The 27,220-nt window shown below is 44.9% G+C and overlaps 1 protein-coding gene across 1 annotated transcript in view; it reads left to right on the top strand.

Moving 5' to 3' along the window:
- Positions 1-27,220, top strand: part of FAM20B (FAM20B glycosaminoglycan xylosylkinase) — a 172,082-nt gene that overhangs the window by 29,493 nt on the left and 115,369 nt on the right. Inside the window, exon 3 of the mRNA XM_086956370.1 lies at positions 18,663-18,749. Within this exon, the coding sequence (XP_086812496.1) occupies positions 18,663-18,749 (87 nt within the window). The remainder of the gene's footprint in view (positions 1-18,662; positions 18,750-27,220) is intronic.

The raw sequence follows: 27,220 nt of genomic DNA, 5'->3' as shown, positions 1-27,220 counted from the left end.
TAGAGTTCCGCATAATACTGCCGAAAGCGTACTGCTACCTCCGACTCCTCAGTCAATAACTCCCCACTCTCCGCCTTAATCTCAGTGATTTGAGCCTTACCACGCCTCGCTTTCATTAACCATGCCAGTACAGATCCCGGCCTCTCTCCCTCTCCATATACACGTGCCGTGGCATACTTCCCCATGTGTTTCACTTCACTATCTGCAGCCGCATGGTAATCCTCCAGTGTCGACTTAATTTCTTCATCTATGGATGCATTCCCCTCAGCAATTCGCCTCTGTTCCAGTAGTTTTAACTTCCCTTCCAGATCCGCTAAAGTTCTACGAATAGTCCTAAGCACTCCTGAATGTTTGGCCATCACCACCCCTCGGATGTACGCCTTAAACGCCTCCCAGACAATTTGGAAGCTATCAACCGAACCAGCGTTCACTTCAAAGAAAGTATCTATGGCCTCTGCCAGTTCCTCTCTGAACACCGGGTCCAGTAGCGAATAAGGTGGAAATCTCCAAGTAAAAGGCGGTATTTGCCTAACCGGGCGCTCCAATACCAACAATAGGGGAGAGTGGTCAGACAGTGTGCGCGGCAGCATCAAGCAGTGTCGTACCTTATTAATCAAAGCTGCGGAAGCCATCCAGTAATCTATTCGGGTGGGCATTTTCAGGTATGCTCTATAGTGCGTGTATCCCCCTTTCACTCCATTCCTCACTCGCCACACATCGCACACATCCAGATGTATCATAACCTCCTCAAGCTTCCTTGTTGCCGCCGCCAGGCTCTGAACTGGACCCGCCGATCTATCCAATTCCGGGTCTCTCACCAAATTAAAGTCCCCTCCCCACAGTATCTTAACATCCCCGCCTTGCGCAATGATTCTGGCTATATCTCCAAAGAACTCTGGGTAGTCAAAGTTGGGACTATATATGTTCACTACCAACAGGTCAAGCCCCTGACCTGTACATTTTGACATAACATATCTACCCTCCGGGTCCTCTCTGAGCAGTGTAAGGCTCAGTGATGACTTTGGGTTGATCCAATTAAGTACCCCTCTAGCATGCGTAGTAAATCCTGCTGCGTTAACATTACCATCACCATCCAACCCCCTGTGCCTCATCATGGGACTCATTTTCGGTAGATGCGTCTCCTGTACGAGAGCCAAATCGGTATTCTGCCTATGTAAATAACTCTACACCTTCCGGAGCTTACGGTGATCATTCAGACTTCCAACATTCCATGTCAACGTCCATATCTCCCTCCCTCTCTCCCGTTCCTGCTGCTGGTCACGTGCCATTATTCAAGCAAACAAGACTTATTGTGAAGTGAGCAAGTGTGTGTAGTGGCGAGCCGTGTAGCTTACATTCAAAGAACACCCAACAGCTGTAACAACCCCCCCTCCCCACCTACCCCACCCTTCCGCTACCCCCCTACCACAGCAGACCTCCCCCAATATGGCCGTATGTAAGTCATATCCCTGTTCCCACCCCCCAACATCCCCCTGTCCCAAAACCCTTCCAGAGTAGAAACAGCAACCGTGCAAGGCACATGTGAGCGGAGGTAGCCCAACGTTCCCTACTACAATAAGTACCACCAGTCAGAGTAACTGGCCCTGCCCTCGTGTGCCATCCAAGTCATATATCCATCTTAGGTATCCTGCTTGTTCCTGACGGAAACTTGGCTGTCTGACTCTTCTGCCCCCGATTTGGCAAACGCCGTACCCTCCGCTTACAATATATTCAGAAAAGATAGGCCATCTGGCAGAGGAGGTGGAGTGGCGATCATAGTAAATAAGAACATAGCATGTCGCACTTTCCCTGTAGATAATATACAGGGCAGTGAAGCCCTTGGCTTCACTCTTCAGCTCTCGTCTGTCCCAGGCTTGTACAGGTATTCTTGTATACAGACCGCCAGCCTCGGTGGGGCCGTTTTTAGAAGAACTGCAGGCAGCCCTATCGATTCCATGCCTTAGATCCAATCACTGCCTTCTATTGGGTGATCTAAATATTCATATGGATAATAGTTCAGATCCGGACACTCAAAAACTGCTGGATATTACTTCCGTGCTCGGATTACTTCCTTATGTGGTAGGACCGTCTCACAATAAAGGCCACACGTTGGATCAGATTTTTTCCACTCTTCCTATCTGCGTTGATCCTCCCATGCCAGTTCTGTGGTCAGATCATTTTCTCATTTCTTTCTCCTTTCCTGCTATGGCTTCATCACGGTCCAAACCTGCTGGGTCGTTAAAGCATCTCTCTAAATCTTTCCATCTTCTTACTAGAGAGATGCTATCTAATGCTTTAACAAATTTTCCCTGTCCTACCTCTGACAATTTAGAGGATTACATTGCTCTCTTTCATAATTGGCTCGCAGATTGTCTTGAGAGCCTGGTTCCGGTCAAGAAACAAAATTCTGCCGACAAGAGGACATCTGGCCCATGGTTTACTCCTCAATTAAAAAAAACACGGCAAGATCTTAAGTAAGCTGAAAGAGCATGGAGGCGATCTTATGACCATTCTGAGAGGCTGAATTTTAAGGCGCTGACTCGAGCCTACCATAAATCAATTTGGGCAGGTAAAAAATCTTATTTGGAATTCAGAATAAATGAGGCGGGGCATTCTTGCAAGGAAATTTTCAGGGTGGTAAAAGATTTTACCTCTCCATCTGCTTATACCCCGATCCATGCTCATTCAGAAGCCCGGTTGAAGGAATTGGCTGTCTATTTTGTACAGAAAATTACCACTATTCAAGAATCTCTCCTGTCCACTTTTCAGCAGCACACTGAGTCTGGGGTGTCCTTTGCCAGATCATGGTCCTTTCTTGTGTGACTTTCCCCCATTAGATCATGAGTTTTCTTAACATCTTGGCAAATCTTAAATCCGGATCTCCACAGGATCCTTGCCCTGCCAAGTGTCTAGCAAATATGGCACCTGTTCTAAATGACCTGGTTAATCCCATCTTGAATCTGTCGCTCTCATCCGGGGTAGTTCCTAAGGCTTGGAAGAGCGCCATGATCCTGCCACTCCTTAAAAAACCAGCACTCGACCCTTTAGTCCATGCCAATTACAGACCCATTTCCCTACTCCCTGCTCTGGCGAAAGTGACTGAGAGGTTTGTTCACAGATCTATTTCTAATTTCATCGAGGAAAATGGTCTGTTGCATAGTACTCAATCTGGTTTCCGTGCGAATTTCAGCACGTAGACTGCGCTCCTTGAAGTCACAGGAGGAGTTGGATGTTGGAAGAAAAGTTGTATTGGTTATGCTTGACCTGTCGGCGGCTTTCGACACCGTTCTCCACGCACTTCTCCTTTCTAGACTCTGGGACTTTGGTCTGCGGGGAACGGTGTGGAGTTGGCTTAAATCCTTCTTAGCCGACCGCCGACAGACAATCTGGGCGCCTCCCTACTCCGCCGAGATGTCACCGCTAGAAGTGGGGGTTCCCCAAGGTTCCATCTTGAGCCCCCTCCTTTTTAACATCTTTATGGCTCCTCTGGCGGTGATGGCGGAGTCTTTCGGCGCCCGGATTGTCACCTATGCCGACGACACCCAGCTCCTCTTTGTAAGCAACAGGGATGGTCTGTTTGATGACGCCCAGGTTAGGGGTTGTTTGAGCGCGGTTTTTGAATGGTTTGGACGTCATGGACTGAAGTGCAACTCCGACAAGTCGGAGTTGCTCTTCTTTGGTTGCACTTCTGAGCCTGATTGGAAACCCTGGTGGCCGCAGGATATGCTCCCTCCCGCTAGCTCATCCTTGAAGGCCAAAAATTTGGGAGTTATTATAGACAATGATTTATCTTTCGGACCGCATAATTCCTCTCTTACTGGGAAATGTTTCGGCATCCTTCGGATGCTTCGTAAATTTCTCCCCTTAGTGTCCATCCAGCACAGGAAAATCATTGTCCAGGCACTGGTCGGCTCTAGGCTTGATTACACGAATGTTTTGTTTCTGGGACTTCCCAAATATCTGGTTAGGCGTCTACAAATCGCCCAGAATTCTGCGGCTCGAGCCATCTTTGGTCTTCCAAGAAGAGCCAGAGCCACTGATCTTCTTTTAACCCTACACTGGCTACCTATTTCCAAAAGGATTCTTTTTAAAACTTTGACCACGACTTTTAAGGCTCTACATGGTATAGGCCCTAAATATATTTCCAAACGATTGTCCTGGTATCATCCCTCCAGATCTCTTAGATCTTCGTCCCTATCTAAAATGAATGTTCCCATCATCAAGCGCGCTAGAGCAGGAGGACGGTCCTTTCGCTACTTGGCTCCTCATGCTTGGAATGACCTCCCAATTTCCTTAAGACAGGCTTCTAGCCTTCTGTCCTTCCGAAAGGCCCTTAAAACATGGCTTTTCCCTTAAATTGGTGTTTGCTTTCCTGTATCTGCGTGTCCTCTCAGTGTTATGTTCTCCCTTCTTCGATGGGCTCCTTCGATAAAGCGCCGGGATACTCCCTGGAGTGGCCGTGCGCTATAGAAGTATAATAATAACATAACATAACATAACAGACTATAAATCGCCTAATCTCTACAGATCAACATACACGCCCTCACAGCATATTGTGAAATAACACCCTGGCTAGCTGTCTCCGTGGTCGCCCCACAACCCCCCTGACCCTCCGCTACTGAGTGCATAACATGAACGTGTGGTAGTCCCAACCAATACTCAGCGACACCTGCGAATACTCGAAGCCTCCTCCAGATCCCAAGTTTCTGTTTAGTAATTGCTCATCTCAAGCAGTCTGCACGATGAGTCCTACTTTCATCTCTCCTACCTGGCAACACAGTGTCTCCTTCAGCGCATTCTATTATAGTCACACATTACCCAACAGCGTCTGTTAAACCGATCAGTCCTGTTTCTCCAGCGCATCCTCCTAAGACACGTCCTGCTGTTATCGTCCCGGACTGGTCTTCCGTTCTTTCGCTCAGTTCTTGATAGCTTGCTGCAAGACTTTAGGGTGTGTAAAGATGTGAGATCTCCCCTGCTGATTTACCCTCAGCTTCGCCAGGTACAACATGGCGTAGTCCACCTCCATCTCTCGAAGTTGCCTCTTCAGCGGCCCAAAATGCTTGCGGGCCTCATGCACCCGAGCGGTAAAATCGGGGTATAAAGAGTTCCGACCCCTCATACCTCAGTCTTCTTGTCTCGGGCAACACTGAGTGCTGCATCCTGATTGCGATAGTTAAGCAGTTTAGCTATGATCGGGCGTGGGGCAGCTCCCGGAGGCGGCCTAGGCCCCAGCGACCTATGCGCTCTCTCCACCACAAACATCGCTGAAGAAACATTGTCTCCTAGGAGCTGGACAAGCAATTTTTCAATGAACTGTTCCATATTGTCTGTGGCTGTCGATTCGGGAAGGCCCACTATTTGCAGGTTACAGCCAGGTCCAGGGTCTTGCGCTTTGGATCTTCGTTGCTCAAACTCCACCTTTGATTGTGTATTGGCTCCTTTTCCCATTGCGACCGTGGGTGCCTGCCGCCTACAACCAGGGCGCGGTCTATCTCGGTCTCCTGTATGCCAGTGAGCAGATACCACACCAGCGCCGCCCTCGCCTATCCCCCAGTGAAACCCCTCGCGTCCTACAGCCACCGTTCGCCTGCTGCGTGTTCTACTGTCCCCACAGCGCCCTGCAGCTGACTGGCAACACCTCGCTCCTCTTGGCTTTCTCCTGCGCAGTCCGATTAAATAGTGCACACCAGTGAGCCTGGTATGCCCCGCACCTCCACTGACCAGGCCACTATGGGGGAATCAAGTCTCTCGTATGGCTCCGCACTCTTCTCCAGCCTGGTCAGCCTGGCATTTATAGGAGGCTGAAATTGCCGCGTAGAAACCCTACTCGCTCCACTCCCTCACTTGTCCGTCACCAGGGGGTACAGGACCATAGATTTGTAGCCGCCCCGTGTGTCTTCGTGCACCATGCAGCCTCCAGCCAATACTCCGGGGGGGCCCACGCTCTGTTCCTCGTCGCTGAGGGCTCACCTCCCTCCTCCCCCGGGCTCGCTCTGTCTCGTGCCCACGAACGGCCTCTCCACTGCCGAAGCACACTCCCGATGTCTTGAGCCCCTCTCCGCTGCAATTTTCAGCACTCCTGCTGGGAGCATTCCGTATTGGCCCCTCCCCCCTCGGGGCATAGGGCAACAGCGCGCCGCACGTCGCAGGACGCAGCCTAGCCTTCAAGGGCACCACACACCGGGGATCAGCGGCCCAGCGCCGGAGAACACCTTGCCTCCCGCGCTCACGCCACCAGGCGCTTTAGAAGCGGGACGAGCGTCCCTGTCGGCACCGGACCTCTTCAGATGCTGTGAGGGCACATTGGTGTTTCTCTCCACCACCTAAGCTGCAGGATAGTTGAAGAATCGTTGGATAGCTGCACGGAGCTCCGGGCTCAGGTGGCCATTGCTCTCCCGAGCTAGCTCCTCCCCCCGCCTGATGAACTTTTCTCCCAGGACTAAGTCCAATAACAGCAAGACCTTTATTCTGTTGAGGTTCCGATCCATGGGCATATTGTATTGCGCTTTTTGATTCAGTACCAGCCTTCTGGTCCTCTGAGACAGAAAACCACTGGGATATTTGAGGATAACTACTAGTGTTTTTTTGAGCTGACTTACCTGCAGTACATTGAATCCATAAATGGAAGACTGCAGATAAAGTACATTCAAAAGCAATGTCTTGGACAGAGAATACTACAGAAGGCTATCATGTCAGTATAAAGTATAGAAACTGTGCCCTCCATTCCCAGGAGTACTGAAAATGTTGAGAAGAACCTCCAACTGTGGAAAGCAGTCCGATTGCTTAAACCACAAAAATGGAGTAAGTTGTGGAATTCCCAGATAGGTCTGGAGCCAGTGCACTTTGTGCCCCACATCTTTTACTATGAAAGCTATATTATTTGCCATCCCTTGAGTTTGAAAGATGGTGGAACAAGGGATAACCAATGTTTCTCATAATTGTCAAGCCACTTTGGAAGAGAATGTTTTCAGTGTTGCAAGGCCCCCATTAACATTGGTACATAACTGTTTCATTTTTGAGAGGTTTATAAAACTGCAGTGCTCACATTCTGTTTTTAGATGGCCTCCTGTACAGTATTTAGAGGATGATTGCATTCTGCTGCAGGCAATCACTTTTTAATTAGAGCAGACCAAGTCCCCAAGCAAACCCTTGTGATCAGACTGCAGGGAGAGGTCTACTGGTGGTTCCAGATCGAATATTTTATGTTCTAACACGTGAGTCTAAAGAACATGTAAATATCAGGCTCTGCTGCATTGGTGCAGACACTAGTATCACCCATGTCACTCATGTAGCTTGTGGAAGATGCAGCGCTTAGTCTGCTGCAGTAGTTGAAGTTTTGCAAAAAAGCTACGCAGGTGGGGTGCCTACCTTACTCTCAGAACTGACCGGAGCTTGTGCATTGCTCAGGGCAGGTCCTGTCATAATTCTCTGCCTGCGCTCTCAAACCCACCACCAGGGGGCTGACTTGTGGGACATTCCAGTGTTCTAGTAAGCTTCCGGACCCGCACCTTCATGCATATACTGACTTCCAGTCATTTGGTCGCTACTTGCCATCCATTCCCAATCCAAGCCAGGTTTTGTAGAAGCCAGCCTTCTCATGCTTAAAACTCCGCTACCTAGAAGTCCCTGCTCACTACTTTGTCTCCACCCCTGCAGGTCAATGATGAGTGGAGAAATTCAGCTCACCTGTGGCTGGCTGCTGCTACCATGCCCACACCTGATGCATGTAATTACTGTGAGCTCTTTTAAGCCCCAGCTCCCTTCAGTCCAGGTTGGGTCATTGTAACTGTTTTCCAGTGAGACCAGTACTTGTTTCCTGAGCTTTTGATATTCCTTAATCCCCGACCTATAGTTATTTATTCCTTGTTCCTGAATTGCAGCTATTCCTTGTTCCTGGGTTGCAGCTATTCCTTGTTCCTGAGTTGCAGCTATTCCTTGTTCCTGAGTTGCAGCTATTCCTTCTTTCTGATTAGCATTGCTTGCAGTGCTCTCTTGATTCCTGAGCTAAAGCTATCCTTGTTCCTGAAATAGCACTGCCGTCCGTGTTTCTTCGATTCCTGAGCTGGAGCTATCCTTGTTTCTGAATTAGCAACTGCCTGTAGTCTTACCTTGACTTCTGTTCCTGGGCTATAGCATTCCTTGCTCCTGAATTAACACCATCTTCAGTGCTGCCTTGACTCCTGATCCTTAGCTATTCCTTGTTTCCTTAATTCCTGAACTAGTACTATTTAATGCACCATTGAATCCGCTCTCCGGTATGTCCTTTGTCCCAGTTGCTGCTTTTCTTCCCATTACCTTCAGTCCCTAGTTTAGTCTTCCTGTTCTACTGACTTGCTTCTAGTTTCCTGGTATGTTTATTACTTGCTCTCTGTCAATTGTGTCCTTGTTTCCCTTCTTTCCTGTTAAGCACTCCTCCTTGCTAGCTCCTTGTCTATTGTGGCTGTGTATTTAGTTGTATGCTCTTGCTGTTACCGCCTTGCATGTTCCTGTATGATCGCCAGGATCTGTGGGCTCAGCTGACAACCTAGGTGGTGTTGCTTGTCTACTGTGACTATTGTCTTTCAGTTACATTTATAACATCACCATAGGTATCCGCTCCACAGACCCTTCTTTGCATGTATTTCCTATGTGGGTATTTGCAGTATCTGTAACAGCCTGTCTTCCCTTTCGGACCTACCTGTCAGCCAACATAAATTTAAGTGGTTAGCAAAAATCAGTATGAACCGCCTTTCTTCAATAGAAGATAGGGCCAGCCTCTCTGTACAGAATCATGGTTGGATGACCCTACGTACTTGCATACAACTGAAACCACAACGCTACCTAACAAACACTTTCAATGAACAGACTAAGCTACAGTTTCTAAAGCTGAGAACTGGAATCATCCCCCTATCTTGTCACTTTGCTAAATGGAAAAGAGACTGTGCTCAGGAAATGTGTCGGCTTTGCAGCCAAAACAAGGAGGATATAATACACGTAATATGCCTGTGCCCTAACCTCTTAGAAGATAGAAGGGCTCTGCTACGAAGGGGTTGGATTGCAAAAGACATAAGATTCTGCAGGGGAGCTGTCCTGGCTTGTCTTGATGCCCTAAATACTACCCTGAACAGTGCCTTGGTCAGATTCATGGATTGCTTCATCAAGAAGCTAGAGGACGCGAGATGTGAACGTGATGGACAGACAGTGAGCTTGTCCCCGCATCCTCACTGAGACTACCGCCACCGGTTACTGACTAAGTCATGCTCTTGACTTTAAACCAACAACAAGAGGAGCTTATTTGTCCAAATTGTTTTGCTCACATAAACTTCTCAGCCTTCACTTAGGAAGACGCCTAGCTAATTTGTTTCCTATTTTTTTAACCAAATACAATTCACATAGTATTACGGACTGTGCAATATGCAACAAAAGCTTTTAAGTTACAATGACTCTTTTCTTAATTCTCAAGCTAAAATGTAATGAATCTTTTAGACTTTAGGTTGTAACAATGCTTTTAATTTTACTAACGAAGCCAGTACCTAAGGACATAACAACGCTTTTTAACTTGTCAAAGTCTGTACCTAACAAACGAACTTCTGTCTCTGTATACTGCTGCAAAGGATCATGCAATTAAAAATATATATATATATGTATATGTATGTCTTGCACATCTGTCCTGGGTGTAGTTAATTGGAATGCTAAATTGTCCCTTGTGCAGGCTTCCCCTTTGGATCCCTTTTCTCCTCAGACTTTCTGTGTGATCCTGGGTAGTTCTGTACTCCTTTCTGCTTACGTTTCCTACCCAGTCACCAGTCCTTGCCCAAGTCCCGGACAGTCCCTGACTGGTCCTTCCCCAAGCTGCTATCATGGGTCTTATTTTCCTGCAGGGAGTGAGCATGCACCCCTTTGTAGGAATACATGAATCCATTAGTAGTTTGTAAAGAGAATGTTACCTGAAACGGGTATCTTTGTGCTTGCCAAAACTGGAATCAACAGCTGGATACAATGTAAGATCTCTTTCATGGACCACCGGGCAGGCTTGGTGTACCGGGCCACAACCATGCAGGCTGGGATGCTTTACCTCTATTGTCCCAGTGCCCATTGTTCTACAATTATGCAAAACTGGGCCAGGTACAACCCCATCAGCACCTGGCACTCTGTGGTAGTGATGATGGCAAGCTGCCACAATCTTCTTAGACAGGTTAGTGTGATGTTATGACAGGTTAACAAGTCGTACCCAGAAGTGCAGTATGTTTGTTTGGGGTTTATGAAGTGCACAGCTGCCCTGAATGGGGTGTCTTCAAGCTCGTAGGTTTTACATTTTTTCTTAAGGGCTATTATGTGATTGCTCAGCCTAGTGCCTCTCTTAGAAAAATACTTTATTCTACAGGAAGGCACATTACTACACTAATCAAAAAAATGTCCAAGATAACTGATGCACAGGTGTGAGTCCAATATGCTTCAAGGTGGGCCCCCACTGTGTATTCTTTCCTCTAATCTGATATTCGTGGGGATGGTGATGTAGTTACTAGTGTAGCGCAGCTCTTTTCCTCCCTAGCAATGACTTTACAATTATAAGGTGCTTTGGGGCATGGTGGCTAAGTAATCAGGTCTGTAGGTCTCTAGCTCAATGGCAGCCAGGCACAGAATTCCTACAGGCAGCAGCTTCCTACTTCGGAGAAGTGTAATTTGTTCATCACCCCTCTGGTCAGTTCTGGTGGTGGACACCACCTGGCGCAGGCTTCTTGGGGTGCAGGGACCTGCTCGGGCACATGGCCGACCATGGTGCTGTTGTGCCAACCTCCATCACAGTCAAAACGGGTGCTATACGGCAACTTCACTCACTGTTTCAATTGGATAGACAAATGGGGTAAACTTTCCACATTCCACTGCTGTAACGACAGCCTGGGACAGAGGTGCTCAGACATGCTGTGGAAGTTCTATAGTATCTCTGTGACTGACTCCTTGACTAGAGCACACCGGTCACATGGTTTGGAAGTCTGTGGTGGACAGATAAAAGCACCATGGTCATCCCCTTCTGTCCACACCAACAGTCTGCACAGTCTGATTGCTGCTTTCCTCTCACCCAGACAGCATTCCCTTGGCATCCCAGATAAGACTGACTGTTCTTCTAGGCTCCAGGTGATGTCTCCTCACCTCTGGTAAGTTGACTGTTGCACAAACACCAGCTCAGGCTGTGCATTAGTTATGGTCTCTGTGTACTCTCTGTAGCACACCCTTCTTTATCAGAGAGAACTTGGAGCTGGAACAGGTGGGTGTATCGCTCTCACACTCTTTTATATAGGGATGGCATTGGAGGGGATGTGGATTTTCTACCTGCACTTTAAGAACTGGTTTGCAATGGTTCTTTCTATGTATCCTTCTAAGCATGTCTTCGAGACTCCACCTTTGTCTTGAGTGACGTTCTCCACAGCAGGGTTGCTTTCTGGCTGGAGCACCCACAGTGGGCCTTTACAGTGCTGAAGTGAGGGTCACGCCCCTTGGGCAGTAGTAACTGCCGAGTTCGTGATTTGCTGACCATCTGTGCAACAATTGGTGTTCGCCCTGGGTCTGTGATAACTACAGTGTTTATACTCTGCTGCAAGGAGCACCCATTCAGAAGTTGCATGCTTGCTCCTACTATGAGATGGGGGTGCTTCGCTGCTCTCGCATGTTGCAATGAAGGTGTGCTCTTGTGCCAACCTGGCCTTTCTCCCCCTCCCCCCAGAAATGTTTAACTATAAGCTGTTTAGCTCAAGCTCCATCCAAAACAACTGGAAGTGCGCATGGTATAATACTATGACTGAGGCATGTGTGGATGTAGATACACATGCTTTGCATATTTCTGCTATCTGGTGCTGGGTCCGGATGTGTGCAAGTTGTTTTTCTTTGAAGAGGCCTTTCGAGTCACGAGGTAAGGTGACTCCTCCTCTTGCTAATAGTGGGCATGGGCAGTGACTCCATTGTTAGATTGTTTTCTTTCCGCCGTCCGGTTTGGACCTGTATTACTGCACTCCTGTCCAAGAATGTTTTCGGGATCCTTTCAGTGCATAATCCGCTCTACACTCATCAGTATTGTTTCAAACGCATTATCCTTCCGCTCGTATTGAATTTCTGAAGACTTATTTGTAGGGTCGGCACGTTCCAATAGTTCCTTTTGGGCCTCGCCCGTTTGGGCTACCTTTACTCTCACTCATTTCCATCGATGATTCTCTGCTGATGGAACAGACTCCGTTTCGATTCTGCCCCCAGTGCCATTTGAAGTACCCATGGACCAACCATCACGAGGTCTGCAATCTGTGCTTTTCCCCCTACCAAAGAGAAGAAAATTGAGAGGCCTGTGTTGTTTCGATCAAAAAAGACCCTCCTCGACCCTCAGGCATGGCACAGAGAAATGCAGAGGCGCGAAATCGAGTGCACATGCAATCCCTTCAGACAGGAAGATATCGAAGAGGAAGTGCTCGACGACTTGGTGGCTGAAGAAGAGGCAACCTTTTTGGTTGTATATTCGGATTCCAAATTGGAAATCAATCTAGAATCACACAATCTGCCGCTGGGTCATGGTGCTGAGAGTACTCAACCTCTCAATCTCGCCATGGTCGGCACTGAGATGTAGCATCAGCAGCCCTGCCCTTGAGCTCAGCACCAAAAGCACATATAAAACCTTTCGCACAGAGCTGAGATTCCACCTCTTTGGCTCCGATCACTCTGGTTCTGAAATTAAAAGCGGTTCATCTCCAAAACCTTCGGCACCGAAAACAAAATTGGCTCCCACTACACTCCCAGAACCTATTTTGGAAACTATTCAGGAGAGACTAGGCAAAACAAAAACTGCTCCATAACCATCCAGATACTGGTCGCATTATTACAAAGACTGTCAGTACCTTCTGCCAAGCAGCAAACTTCTTTTCACGAAGCCATTGATTTGCTACTGCCTATGAAGAAAAAGGACCAGGCTACCAGTCCAATGCACCCTATTCCTCCTGCTTCTCAGTCTCACATACCACCACCTCTAGCACCTGTACTTCCTGTACCTCACTCACCACAGATTACCTTAAATATTACACCTCCAGGATCTCCATATACTGACCCAGATGCAGGGATGATGACACTTATATTATTATGATGATACAGATCCAGACCTATACACTGCCAAACCCTAGCCTCCTGATGATACCACATCATATCAAGAGCTTATTGCTAAGGCAGCAGCATACCATAGGGTTACACTACATAAAGAATCCATGGAAGAATATTTTTTGTTTGAGACATAAAGCACCGACACACAAGTCGTCTCAATCTCTTCCAAAGCTTAAAGGTATGATGCGCCATGCAACCGATATCTTTAAGGATGTTGCACAGGCTCACATTATCACTCCTAGGGTAGATGAGCAACATAAAGCTGCAGGAAATCAACAAGGGGGAGGAAGAGGTAGTGCCGCGTGGCACTGAGGTGGACACGTCCTCCTCATGCACAAATAACTATAATCAAAGAGGTCCACCTCAAAAGGGGGTCTGTTTGTATGTATCCTGGTGTTTCTGGAATACACACATTTGTTTAAAATACCCCTCACACACCAAAAGGGCCCTTGGTGTCATGCTTCATCATCGGGGTCTTCCCGCCCGGCTGCCGGACGGGGCAGTGCTGCGACAAGCGACTACGCTGGAGCACCTTTTTAATGTGGGTGCAATGTGAGTGAAATGGAGTGAGTGTCAGTGAGGTCAGGAGTGATAGGAAGGTGATGTTAAAAAATACCTGGCCTAGTGATACAAAAACTATTTAATAAACACTGTCTGGTATTATTAAAAAAAGTGAAATCGGAAAGGATAAGCGGGGTTACGTCCGTGGCTCGGACGGAGGAGGAAGCCGATAGAGGCTGGGAGTTGACTGGACCCCCCCAATACCCCTCCATCTACTGTTGGCCCATGAGGCACTGTTCCTCATCATAATAAGCATACTACATGAGTATCTTGTTAGTAAGGGTTGTGTGTTAGAATATTAACTGTATATCCATACACATAGTTCCCTTTACCTTCACTTTTTTGTAAATACACCCATTGTGGCGACTTTCTAGTGAGTGACAGGGGGATCATTAACCCCGGTCCTGACGAAGGGGCATGGAGCCCCGAAACATGTCGACCCACATAGGAAAGGAAGCACATAACCCTGCTTATCCTTTCCGATTTCACTTTTTTTAATAATACCAGCCAGTGTTTATTAAATAGTTTTTGTATCACTAGGCCAGGTATTTTTTAACATCACCTTCCTATCACTCCTGACCTCACTGACACTCACTCCATTTCACTCACATAGCACCCACATTAAAAAGTTGCTCCAGCGTAGTCGCTTGTCGCAGCACTGCCCCGTCCGGCAGCCGGGCGGGAAGACCCCGATGATGAAGCATGACACCAAGGGCCATTTTGGTGTGTGAGGGGTATTTTAAACAAATGTGTGTATTCCAATATAAAGCTGCACCATTGGACCTCATTTTTATTATTCGAGGCCATCTCCCACCAGACTCCCTTGTTTTCTCAAATCCCCGTAAACGGGCTAACTCACAAACTGCAGCCTACCTACAACCTCCTGGAAAGGAATCCAAACTCATTGATGCATCAGGCAAACCAGTTGCTGCACAATCCGCTAATCATTGGCGAATTGCAAACACACAGGGATTATTAGGTAGATGTGACTGAGCTCACTTGGATGAGATGGAAGAACTCATTCAAAATCCCCCAGAAGAACATAAAAGGACTGGTTCAGGAAGGGAAGTTAATTTCCAACTCTTCCATGAGATGAGCACTACACTTTGCAGATGCTGCCGCCAGAGGCATCAATACAAGTTTCCTCTTATGCAGGCATGCCTGGCTGCATATCTCTGGATTTAAAGCAGAAGTCCGGCAAACTTTACTTAACATCCTGTTTGATAAATAGCATCTCTTCAGCCCACAAGTAGATGAGGCCGTAGAAAAAACCCACTGAGGTTGTCAAATCCGTGGAAGCCCTTCAAACACCCGCTTTTCGAGGCTCCTTTCATTGCACTTCTTACAGAGCAGGTTTCAAAGTGACCTCTACAGATTCCTCTGTATCTGCCTACATAATGCAAACTCTCATCTCTCCATCTAGAGGGCAACTACAGATGTAACCTCTTCAACGGTCATGGCAAAGGTACATCAACCCCTAATGCCCCATCCGGTAACAAACAGTGACTTACTTCTCCTTCCCCGATCATTCTACACTTGTGAGTCAATTGCAGCAGCTTCTCCCCACCTGGCAGTATATAACATTGGACCGGTGGGTGTTGGACATTATCCAACATGGTTATTGCCTGAAGCTCATCAACACTCCTCTCAATATTCCACCTCGTACCCACAAACTCTCTGGAACATCAACAGTTCAAACAAGAAGACAAAGCTCTCTTACTCAAAGGAGCTATAGAGCCAGATCCACCACAACACAAAGGGTCCGGATTCTACTCCATGTACTTTCTTATTCCCAAAAAGGACTGCTTCTTACAGCCGATTTTTAGATCTACGGCCTCTAAATCACTATATCAGAGCACTTTCATATGGCCACACTTCAACAGGTACTTCCACTTCTACAGTAAGGCAACTTCTTGTCAGCAAGGGACTTAAAGGATGCTTATTTTCACGGTCCCAGTCACCTAGCACATCACAAATGCCTCTGGTTTGTGATAGCAGAAAAACACTACCAGTTCCACGTCCTTGCATTCAGAGTAACCACTGTACCCAGAGTGTTCACCAAATGCTTAGCAGGGGTAGCAGCGCATTTATGCATAAAAAACATTCATGTCTTCCTGTATCTAGACAACTGCTTGATCAAAGCATGTACAGACCTTCTGTGTCATTAATGCACTTTGATTACCATAAACCTTCTACACCAATTGGGATACACTGTCATTTTACACAAGTCCCATCTGCAGGCTTCACAGCTAGAGCCATATCTAAGGGCTGTGCTCAACACTCAACAGGTTTAGCCTATCCAAATGCAGCCAAAATTCACAATTTTCAAACACTGCTACCACAAATTCAAGTCAAGCAATACTTAACAGTCAAAACTTTCATGTGTCTTCTGGGAATTATGGCATCAAGCATTGCCATAGTGCCTCATGCAAGACTGAGCATGCATCCTCTACAAGAATGTTTAGCACAATAGTGTACTCAATCACGGGGTCTACTGGAAGATCTATTGTTGATAGACAGCAGCACTCCTCACTCTCTGAAGTGGCGGAACACACAAAACGTACTAAAAGGATGACCATTCCTGGACCCTGTTCCACAAATCATGCTAACAGCAGATGCATACCTCACAGAGTTGAGCGCTCACTTGCAGGATCGAACAGTTCAGGGACACCAAACACCAGAATCTCCTTATCAGCCACTTAGAGGTTCAAGCTGTTCACTTTGCGTTGAAAGCACTTCTAGTTCACCTGATTGGCAAGGTTGTCTTAGTTTAGACAGACAACATGACAGTCTTGTAGGGTGTACAAAATAAGGGGAGAGAGAGACACCCCTATAGTTTTCATGCCTCTCTCAGACCATTTGGTATTGGGCGATCACAAAATCCATCTGCTAGCGGAACAATTGCCATGCACGGACAACGATTTTTCCGACCTTGTCAGCAGGATGTGGCAACAAGTCACCAAATGGGAACTCCACCCTCAAGCCCTTCTCCCATACTTCCACAAATGGGAGTTTCCACAAATTGACCTCTTTGCGACTCGACCGAACGCAAAATGCCCAAACTTTGCCTCCAGCTTCTCACTCCCCAGATCTAAAGGCAATATGCTAGGGATTAGTTGGTCAGGGATACTTACCTACTCTTTTTCGCCTCTCCCCTTCTTCCGTTTCAGGTCCGGAAGCTCAAGCAAACGGCTCTCACCCTTATTCTAGTAGCTCCCACATAGGCTCGTCAACCTTGGTTCACCACACTGCTCGAACTCTCAGTAGTTCCACACGAGAAGCTTTACCTCAACCCAGATCTTCTCACTCAGAACCATGGCTAAATCCGACATACAAACCCAAATCTCCATATTGTTCTCACAAGACTTATGGGACCATCCTTTGAACCAACTATACTAATATACTGCCCAAACAACTGAATAACATATCTACTACTCAAATTACTTCATATTTATACTATACTAATTTTCAACACTAATCCTTTATGGGTTCCAGAGTGGCGTGCTACTCGCCAGAAAAGCGCTTCAACACCCATCGGGGGTAATCCGTGCTATATGAATGCAAATCTTTCTTCCCCTTTTATCCCTACGCTATCCTTCTCACTCCAAGTAACAGACTAATATCCACCACATCCACCACTTAAAATGTACTTGCATGTTTCACTTTACTAATTCAACACTAATCCTCTATGGGTCCTGGAGTAGCGTGCTATCCGCCAAAAAAGCGCTTCGACGCCTCGTCAGGGGTAGTAAGCGCTATATAAATGCAATTACAATACAATACAATACAATACAATAATGCAATTGCTTCCTCCAGTTTCTTTCTTGGAAGGTTACCTTCTTAATTGCCATCACTACACTAAGGCTTGCCAATAAACTCCAGGCACTAACTTTAGACAAACCATTTTTCCAAATACATAGGAGTAGTGTGGTTCTTCGTAGCAACCCAAAAGGAGTCTCCCCCCTTCCACAATAATCAGTGCTTGGAACTACCCGTTTCCTTCCCTCAATCTTATTCTGTGGTAAAGAGTTCTTCATACACTAGATGTCAAAAGGGCATTAAGGTTTTAGATTGACAGAACCAAAGACTTTTGCAAAACTAAACAACTTTGTTACTTTTGCACCCTGTCCTAAAGGAAAGACCATTTCTAACTTGGATATTTCTAGCTGGATTGTTAAATGTATTTAAACATGCTACATCAACACTGAAAGAACTTTGATTATACCCCCTAGAGCACACTCCACTCTTAAATAAGGGCATCCATGCCTTTCTTGGACAACATCCCTATAGCGGACATTTGTAAAGCAGCTACATGGTATACACCACACACACTCTCACTAAGCTCTATTGTGTGGATGTTCTAGCACACCAAGAAGATAATGTAGGACAGGTGGTTCTAGATGCACTTTTTCAAACAACTGTAATGCCCATTGGTTAGCCACCGCTTTTGGAAGACACAGTTATACAGTCTATGCAAAGCATGTGTATCTACAGCCAAACATGCCTCGAATGGATTAGACTACTTACCCTTTAGACATCTGTTCTTGGCAAAGGGGTGCTGTAGATTCACATGCGCCCACCCTCCTCCCCGGACACCTATGGTCACTGCAGTTCTTACCTATACTTTCATGTGCATGGACATCTCTTTACTGATACTTATACTCCATTCTCACCCTCCTGCGGGAAAACAATTTAACAATGGAAACGATGCCCATCAGCACTATTACCAAGAAGAGGAGTCTCCTTACCTCGCTACTCTAAAGACTCAAGATGGCAGAATTATGCAAAGCTTGTGAATCTACAGCACTGCAGGCTAAGAACAGATTCTTACAGAGAAACCTAATCATTATTCCAAGTGGTTGGCTGTTGACTTTGTTGTACGTAATTCTTTTGTTGGGTGGTCAGATAGTGCAAAGGGGCGTAACCTGCATTGTGGCTGGTGTAAAGGAGCCATGTCTTTGATTCCATATCTGTTCACATTTCAGGTACAGCCGAGAGTATGTGGTTGACGGGGAACCGTATGCTGGATATGACCGACATAATGCAGAAGTGGCCGCCTTTCAGCTGGACAGGTAGTTAATTGTTTGATATTGTATGTGTGTTGCCCTCACCGCCTCTTGCTTGTGGGCAAGTGTTTACTGCCGACCATACCATTAGAGCCACAGTGCAGGTGTGTACTGGTCTGCGACTCGAACTATCAGTCTTCTAAATAATACGGTCTCTTTTACAGTATTGCACAGAACATAGGGGCGAGAAGCATTAGTGAGCTGTAATTTGTCACTTGACTTTCTGGCAGTTCTTGAGAAAACCACGTAGGACAGTGTTTATGTATTGTGTTTTTGCAAATTAACTCACTCAACAATAAACTATATGTAGGCGACTGTGTGCTGCTGGGTGTTCGGCCTCACAGCCTTTTACTTTTACTGAGATCTCTGATCCTATTTTGTGTGCTGGTTGATTCGGAGTTCAAGAAATCAAAGGATGCAAAAGTTATCGTAATTGGCAATCGCAGGTAGGCTTCAATATTTATTTTTGCTTGCCCTATGGAGCCATATGGCACAGGATGGCTTGTCTGAAATTTCTTTTGCGTAAAGGTACTTATGCACATAGTAAATTTACCAAATGATGTGAGCAGTTCCTACCAGTATGTGACTGATGTGGTTGAGGCTCTTCTTTCAAGTAGCAAGAGCTGGGTTGAGGGAAATAAGTGATCTAAAATGTCAGAAAATGGAAAGGACCTAAAATAATACAATCTGAATGCTACGTCTGTGCTTCTTATGTTTCTTTAGTTATGCTTATTTATTAAATTAAGTATTTAGGGAGAATCAAAAAGGAATATACCCAGATTCTCTAAAGGTTTATCATATTATTTAGAGAAAATGTTGCAACTCCAGTCTCGTTTAAACAAAATGTAACTGTATACCACTGTGTTAAACACCCTTTGTGTAGAGAAACTATTTAATCATGCAGGGGGCTATTAAGTCCTCTTTATTTTTCCCAAAAACATTTTGGTAAGGAACCTTGATATATAACCGACATTGACACTATAATAGTTCAATACTTTCCAATCATTCCTGCACTCTGGCAACCCTTTACAATTCGTATATAACTTCTGTGCGTAGTAGTGTAGTACATTTTGGTTCATCCACATGCCGTACTGTTTAAATAATTGCGATGAGGTCCGCACCTGTAGCAAGGATGGGAAGGTTATCCTAGCTAGTTATTTTCCTGCCTGTTCTGCTCCAAGGGTACTCTCACTGTGGCATGTGCAGCAGAACAATCCAGTAGGTTCAACTACAATAAAGGGGGCAGGAGTCAAAATCAACTGTGACCTGAAAGCTAAGGAATGCATGTTAAAGGAGCCCCTAGAGTGAACAATCTTACAGTAAGAAAACAAGCATTTGCAAAGCAAATTTGTTTTGCCCAAACAAGATCAATTGGGTTTGTCACTGTATTTTGACGTGTTGTACAACAAATAATCATCGTGGTGGGGGAAAGAGGCATCATTGAAAATAGCTGACAACTAAGAATGAAAATTTGGAAAAACAATGAAAGTACACATAAAACATCGTAAAAAATCATTAACGCTCAATACCTCTGCACAAGTTTTGTCTTTGGTAATGTTTTTTTAAAGGTGGACACAAAAATCACATTTTAATCCTGTAGTTAAACTAAACTTGTGCCTTATTTTTAAAATCACATTGCACAGGTTCTTACAAAACGTGTATTGAGATAAAGCTCACCTTCAGACGAAAGCAATTCACTTGCAGAGTTTTACTTTTTGTAAGAACCAAATGGACGCTTTCTTGAGAGAGAAAAAAAAGTAAGCTATAAATCTGAAAAATGACACTCATTCAATTAAAAAGTACACCTATATAACAAGCAAGCACACATGCAACACTCACGCACACTTGTGCTTATGTTCTATCTCATCTAGACACATAGGAGAAGTACTTTAAATAAAACTCTGACCTGATATCCAGCGGTATACTGAAGTTTTCAGCAAACCAGAAGCCATTGTACAGACATAGTACAGAAGTTGTGTGTTCGTAGTGCTTCATGCTGTGTGTGAAGTGCGCTCTGTCTCGGTGATTAATAGAGGTTAGAGCCGAGTGAAGGCCAGCCCCCCATTACTACAAGCTGGCAAAGTGATTTTACAGAGACATTGTTTCGAGTCACCTCCAACATCAACCTCCCACCCCATCACCCCCAACACACTGGCCGAGGACAAGCTAAAAAGGACAGGTCACTGCCTTGACATCTTTTGTTGGAAGCACTATATATATGAACAATAAATAAGCATATTGCTACATTTCAGAATCGTTTTGAATGAAAATCCTTGTGCGTGATGTGGTATTTCCAGCTTCTATAAAGCAATAACGTAGTCAGTTCAGCATGGCAGGGATAGGGGGAGGAGGTTCGGTTCAGTGTGCTCCTTCCGAAGAGCATGCTCTGTGGGTTGTTACACCTATTGGGCTTTGCAGAGCTGAGACGACAGTGGCTGGTAGTTGCACTATATAAGGCATATGTAAATAAAATGCACAAGGGGAAGTTGCGAGTGAAGAGGAGGAAAAAGAGTAATTAAAAACCAAAACCAAAAAAAAACAACCAGAAACATGCAGCTGCAGCGAGTGCAAGGAGGCTGGCCACCAAAGCAGTACTTGGACCAGTCTTTACAGCATGACGACTGAGGAGAGGAGAAGGGGCTGACTAAGGAGCGACATGGGAGCCAGCTAATGGTAAGTAGAGCGACGTAGAGCCACGTGGGAGCCAGCCAATGGCAAGTAAAGGTAAATAATGCCATATTCGTGCCGTGATATCCTTAGAGGATGATTGATGTGCTTTATAAAAATCCTAAAATAAATATTTTAAAATATAAGCGATTTTGCAAACAAAGGCCTGTGCAGGCGAGGCCTATACAACCACTGATGTCAAAAAGACAAAAGAGGGGTGCAAAAGTTCATGTCCCCTCACCAAAAAAGTTTGAAAAAGTGTTGGGGGCGGGGGGGGGGGGGCAAGAGGCTGGTGAGGGGTAGGGGTCAATAGGGGAGGGAGCTGTGGTTACTTTAGTGTATAGACCTAGAACCTGTTCTAGCTTTCATGAATCCATTAACGACATATTTGTCTCACTGGTTCGGCTAGGGTAGTGCTGCCAATGACAAAGGCCTTCAGTAGGATTGTGAGTATTACCAATCTATTGTGAATGAGATGGCCTTCGCAGAATCCGATTGTGAAGACCAGAGTCTTAAAGTTTTTTCAGACCCACCTCAAGAAGACTCTGGCAGGGTAGTTTTAAATGTATTTGTTATGTTCAACTTCTAGTGATAGTCAACATAACTTGTTTAAAGGGGAAATTAATGAGCCAAAGCCCTATCTGGCACTGACCACTGTGAAATTCCTTTTGTCCCTCATGCCTTGCCTTCCTGTTTAGGACAGTCCTGGCTTCTCGAAAAGCAAAGTGGTCCAGGCTAGTGCATGCTGCCTTACTGAATTGGTTGAAGGCTTCAAGTTGTGTTTCCTAACGTTCAGTCAGCCCCTTAACTATTGAATACGGCTGTACGTCACAGGAATCCTGGTTCCTGTGACGAACAGCCATAAGGAGCCCGAAACCGACTGAATCTGGCCGGTCGTGGTGATTGTGCCATCCTATGTGGTGCAATCCTACTCACGTTTGGACCATGGACTATTTCACCTTGGAATGACTTTATTAATCAATAGTTAAGGTGCTGACTGAACGTTGGGCAAAACAACTTGAAGCCTTCAACCAATTTGTGTTACTAGGGGCTCCTTTTTCTTGGCTTACTTGAACCGTTCACTCCTTTCATTTTATATGAAGAGCTAATATGCCTATCCATATAATATAGAAAACTGACGAAAGGATACCTTTTCTTCAGCGAATCTCATTTTTAAAATTCCTATTCGCCCTAAAAAGTGTAAAGATTGATCTCGCCCTGCATAAGTCCTTTGTAAGGACTGTTTTTGATTGCCTTGACCGTGTTTTAAACCTGTATCACAACAATAAAAAAAGAACTTGGAATAATATATTTGTGGACACGGATTTAAATAATTATTTTTCCTTGTCTGGGTTAATTGAGGGTGCACCCTTGCTTTTGTTTAACTTGTACTATTCCAGGATTGGAATTACATTTTGACAGTGGGTGTATTACAGTGCGCAGATAAACTCTCTGGGTAGTTCCAGAATATAGATACACAACCGAGGGATAGCTGGTCAGGTGCTGTAACCTCTAGTGTTCCACTGTCTTAATTGTCTATGAATATACTTTAGGTTTGCTTCTCTGCTCACTTGCTAAAAAAACCTGACTTCAACTCAAAGGTCTCTTACCCTCTTTTCTCACAGAAACTCTTTGGCTGCAAATGTAACTTTGGACACACGCTCCTGCTAGCGCGAACCAGACCAGAAGGTATTGGAGTGCTTTATTGAGCAGTTCTCCAGTTCCACAATGGCAGCTCACTGCACTTTGCTCTTCAGCTCAGATTACCTGTAAAGGTTGTTCTTTCACCCCCATCTTAACATTGCTCTCTCTCATTGCTTTTCTCTCTCTGCCAGCCACATTGCTCTATTGTTTGCTTCCCTATGCCCTCTGTGCCCCCCCACAGCACCATCATTTTTGCTTCCCCCACACCATGCCCATCTATGTTCCTTGTGTTTGCAGCCCCCCCCCCACACCCTTTTAAACAAGCATTTGGAATGCAATAGTTCCAGCTTCTGCGAGAGTTTAAGCTATTGACATTGCAAATGACAATGCCTTTTATTTATGTTTTAAAACCAAAACCTAAATAATAGGCACTGTCATTTGCAATGCCAATAGCTCAAACTTGCATAAATGTGAGACTATTGTGGATGCTTGTTTGGTCTAAGATACTGATCTTTTATTAAGGCTCCCGTCATGCAAAAGATTGTTGGCTCTCTTCTAGGAGGCTGGATGCCAAAAGTCATTTTAAACTATGCCAGAGTGGTTTGGGAGTTTGTCTGGGCTTTCAGCGACTGTTTTACAGGTCAGCTAGAGCAGCTCTGTCTTCTTTCTTACACACTGGCTTACATTTGGAAGACACAAATACAGAAAAATTGGTAATAACAAATGTTCTACTATTCTATATACCCACATGTCTTCCGACAACAGTGGTACTTCACTTGTGTGGGTAGGCCTAGTGTGTGTGATGGGAAAGGGCCCCAAATGCAATATGGTCACATCACATTTTTGCACTGAAAACGGACCCTTGTTTTGCTATGTGGATAACTGTGGATTTTGGGTCAAAGCTTAGTCGGAACCTAGGGAAACCTAGCACACCTGCATTTTTTTGAAAACTTGACACCTATGGGTATCCGGGGTGGGCTGTCTTGTGTGGCTCTGATCAGGTAATTTTACCCAGAAGCCTTTGAAACCCAACCACAGGTTCAAATCCCAGTGGGATCACTCAGCCTTTCATCCTTCTGAGGTCGATAAAATGAGTAACATTGAGTTGGGTAACAAACATCTGTTATTCAGCGCCAAGATACCCTTGGGTGAACATGCACCTTACAAATATACGTTATGTTATGACTAAAACACTAATTTTCCTCACATTCCTGTGGATTGTGAAAGTTTCCATTACAGAAATTTAAGAAAAATGTGTGAAAACCTTTTGCGATCTACCCAAGAAACACCACTCTGGATTCCCCATGGTATTTACTTTTCCATGGGTGGTAGCTGAGCACAGCTCACAATAAATACCCTAGCTACCCTTTTCTCTGATCTCTCTCCATGCATCGATTTAGTGCCTTTTGTCTGGCAGACTCTTGGTCCACCCACACAAGTTGTGCACCGTTTTTATCGAGAGATGGGTGAGAAATCAGGGTGGTAGAACTTTTGTGGCTCCCCACAGATTTCAGACCTTTGTCACAGAAATGTGAGGAAACTGTTTATTTGTAGCCAGCATTTGAGGTTTGCAAAGCCTTCTGGGTAGAACTACCTAGTGAGAGCCAACGCCACAATTATTGCTTTATCTTTGAAGCTAATATTTCTGGAAGTGACAAAACCAACCAAAGTAAGTGGTGGATTAACTTCAACAACATAAGGAGTAGATCTATATCTGTGGCAGTAAGAATTCTCTTTTGCAACAGAGTATCCTTGCTGCCAAGATAATGGTCCGCCTTTCCAATTTATATGTAGGTAAACTATTGGTGCAATCATGTCGGAGACTACTGCGTGTCTGGCACACCTTCGACGGCCCAACAGAGTAAGGGATGTCGTAGATAACCTCTGTCAACCCACCTAATTTAGATGGACTGACATGCGGATCAGTTTTCAATACCTGTCACCAGCATGAAAACCCTGACCATAAGGAGCAGTTACGGCTGTTTAATATCGCCCCATCCCCCTTGCCACAGGAGAACTCCAATGGCGGGTGGGGGGGCATATATATTTTTTTTCTAAAAAGAACATTTCATTTTAATATTTAGTTTTTGAAAATTAAAAAATAAAACTAAGCTTGACGGATGCTTGGGACTGAGAAGGGCTAGGCATGCTTGGGAGAAATATATTTAGATTTCAGTAGATGAAGGCTTCCACAGAAGAAATGCAATTTTCAGCTTTTCCAGTGATGGCTCAGGGCCCTTGTCCTGAAAGCCTCACAATGTGATGGACCCTTACTCGGACCACTGGGAGAAACCAAACTAAATGTTCTTACTGAATGTGGCTTATTTTGGATATATATTATCATGTCTTTCATAGTTTCTCATATGTTACCCCTGTGCAATTAAATGTTTTCAGAATCCAGTCTTATCTTTTATTTTTGATGATTTTTTTTCTTTTTTCGCACACAAAATTTACTTCTAGGCATTTACCCTGTCTGAGGAAAATGGTAGGAAATAATTACTATGATCAAGGGGACAGGATGTGGCCTAATGGCTTGGGTGGTCGCTCAAGCCTGAAACCGTGTTCGAGTCTCAAACGACGCACAACATCCTGTGATTCTGGGCAGATCACTTAATCTCCCTTGCCTAACAAAAATGAATGTCTCCTTGTGTAATGCAACTGGTGCTCATGTAAAGCGCTCTGATACCAGATACCTTTGGCTCAAGTTTGCGCTGTGTAAAACTCTGAAAGAAAAAAAAATGCATGCATCATATCCCAGTTTGATCTGTCTTTGGGCAATTGTGAAACCTGTTGAATTGTATAACAAACAGAATGTAGGCAAGGGAATTTAAACATTTGGATGCCTTTCCTGATCTATCTTCTCCGAGGAAGATTGAGATTCATGACACTGCCCCTCTAGTCATTTGGTCTGCCCACAGTGGCAACTATTGGTACATCTTCAAACAGATCGATACGGTTGGCTGCAAAGACCCGGAGACATCCTCAGTAAGAAAATACATTTTTTCAGAGAATTCTGATGAGTGTACCCTGAATTACCCTAGTCTGTCAAAATGCCTGTTCAGACACAAATGAATCTTTTGATTCTGTTACCCTTTACAATGTTATTAAACGACAATGAGAGTTTTCAGTAGCCATAATGTGTGGGGTACCAGAACTAAGAATGTTGAGCTCCTCAAGTTCCAACACACCCTTCAACTCAGATCATTGACTCGCATTATGCCAATACCAAGAATTCAGTTTTACGAGGACTATAAAGTATTGAATCCTTCTTTTCACCCAAGCGTTACTGCAAACGCTACCCTTTTTATAGAAATGTGTTTGAACTGCAGCATAACAATTTTGCTCTCTATTTTTTTTGTCTCCGTTTAGAAGATGCATTCCTCTTATGTTCTCTTAGAGCAAGCATGTAGTAAAGACAAACGTTCTATAAATGTAGATAATTTCTTTTTAGTAAAACTAGATTTGTTGGAAGACTGCATAGTGCCTACCATGTTGTCGCTTGATATTTCCCTTGAAAAGCAGATCTTCACCCTGACATGGCCTCTTTCATCGCTCTTTTATAAGGTGTAGCAGAGCAGTATTTCAGTGGTTGTAGGCATGGAACCAAAACAAAATGTGTGTATTTTGAAAAATTGAAATACCTACTACTGCTTTACTTATAGCAGATTTAATCTATATTTTGGGGCATTTTAATCTGTGATGTGTTAATCCGGAGCATGAGGTGGCTTCAAATGTTACTAAAAACCTCACTAGTGACTTCCATTAGTATATTTTGCAGTTAACATGGTGAGGGCAATGCACTTGTATGGCGTAGTGTCAATGAAGTTAAGCTGTTATGTCTTTCAGTCTAATCATATGATTTGTGGCACCACTGCATTGTGTGTTGTCATACCTACCTTTTGTGCACAGCCAACCATAGGAGAATGTTTGAGAGGAATAGGCACAATATTTCTGCCGAAACATACCTACTGTTGTCTTGATGTTGGTCAATTTACTAGCTTCATAGGACATAATCTCTCCTTTTGAAGATATTCTTGGCAACGTATCGTACACTTTTCTTTGTAAAACACAGAAATGTGAGGTCTCCCTGAGTATATACTTTATAATGATTTGACAGTTTTATAATATGTTAGTGTCTTGGCGCAAATGGAGAATTTGCAGGAGTT

The sequence above is a fragment of the Lissotriton vulgaris genome, chromosome 1_1 (genome assembly GCF_964263255.1).
Source record: "Lissotriton vulgaris chromosome 1_1, aLisVul1.2, whole genome shotgun sequence".
NCBI lineage: Eukaryota > Metazoa > Chordata > Amphibia > Caudata > Salamandridae > Lissotriton > Lissotriton vulgaris.
This window is presented reverse-complemented; position numbering and strand designations above follow the sequence as displayed.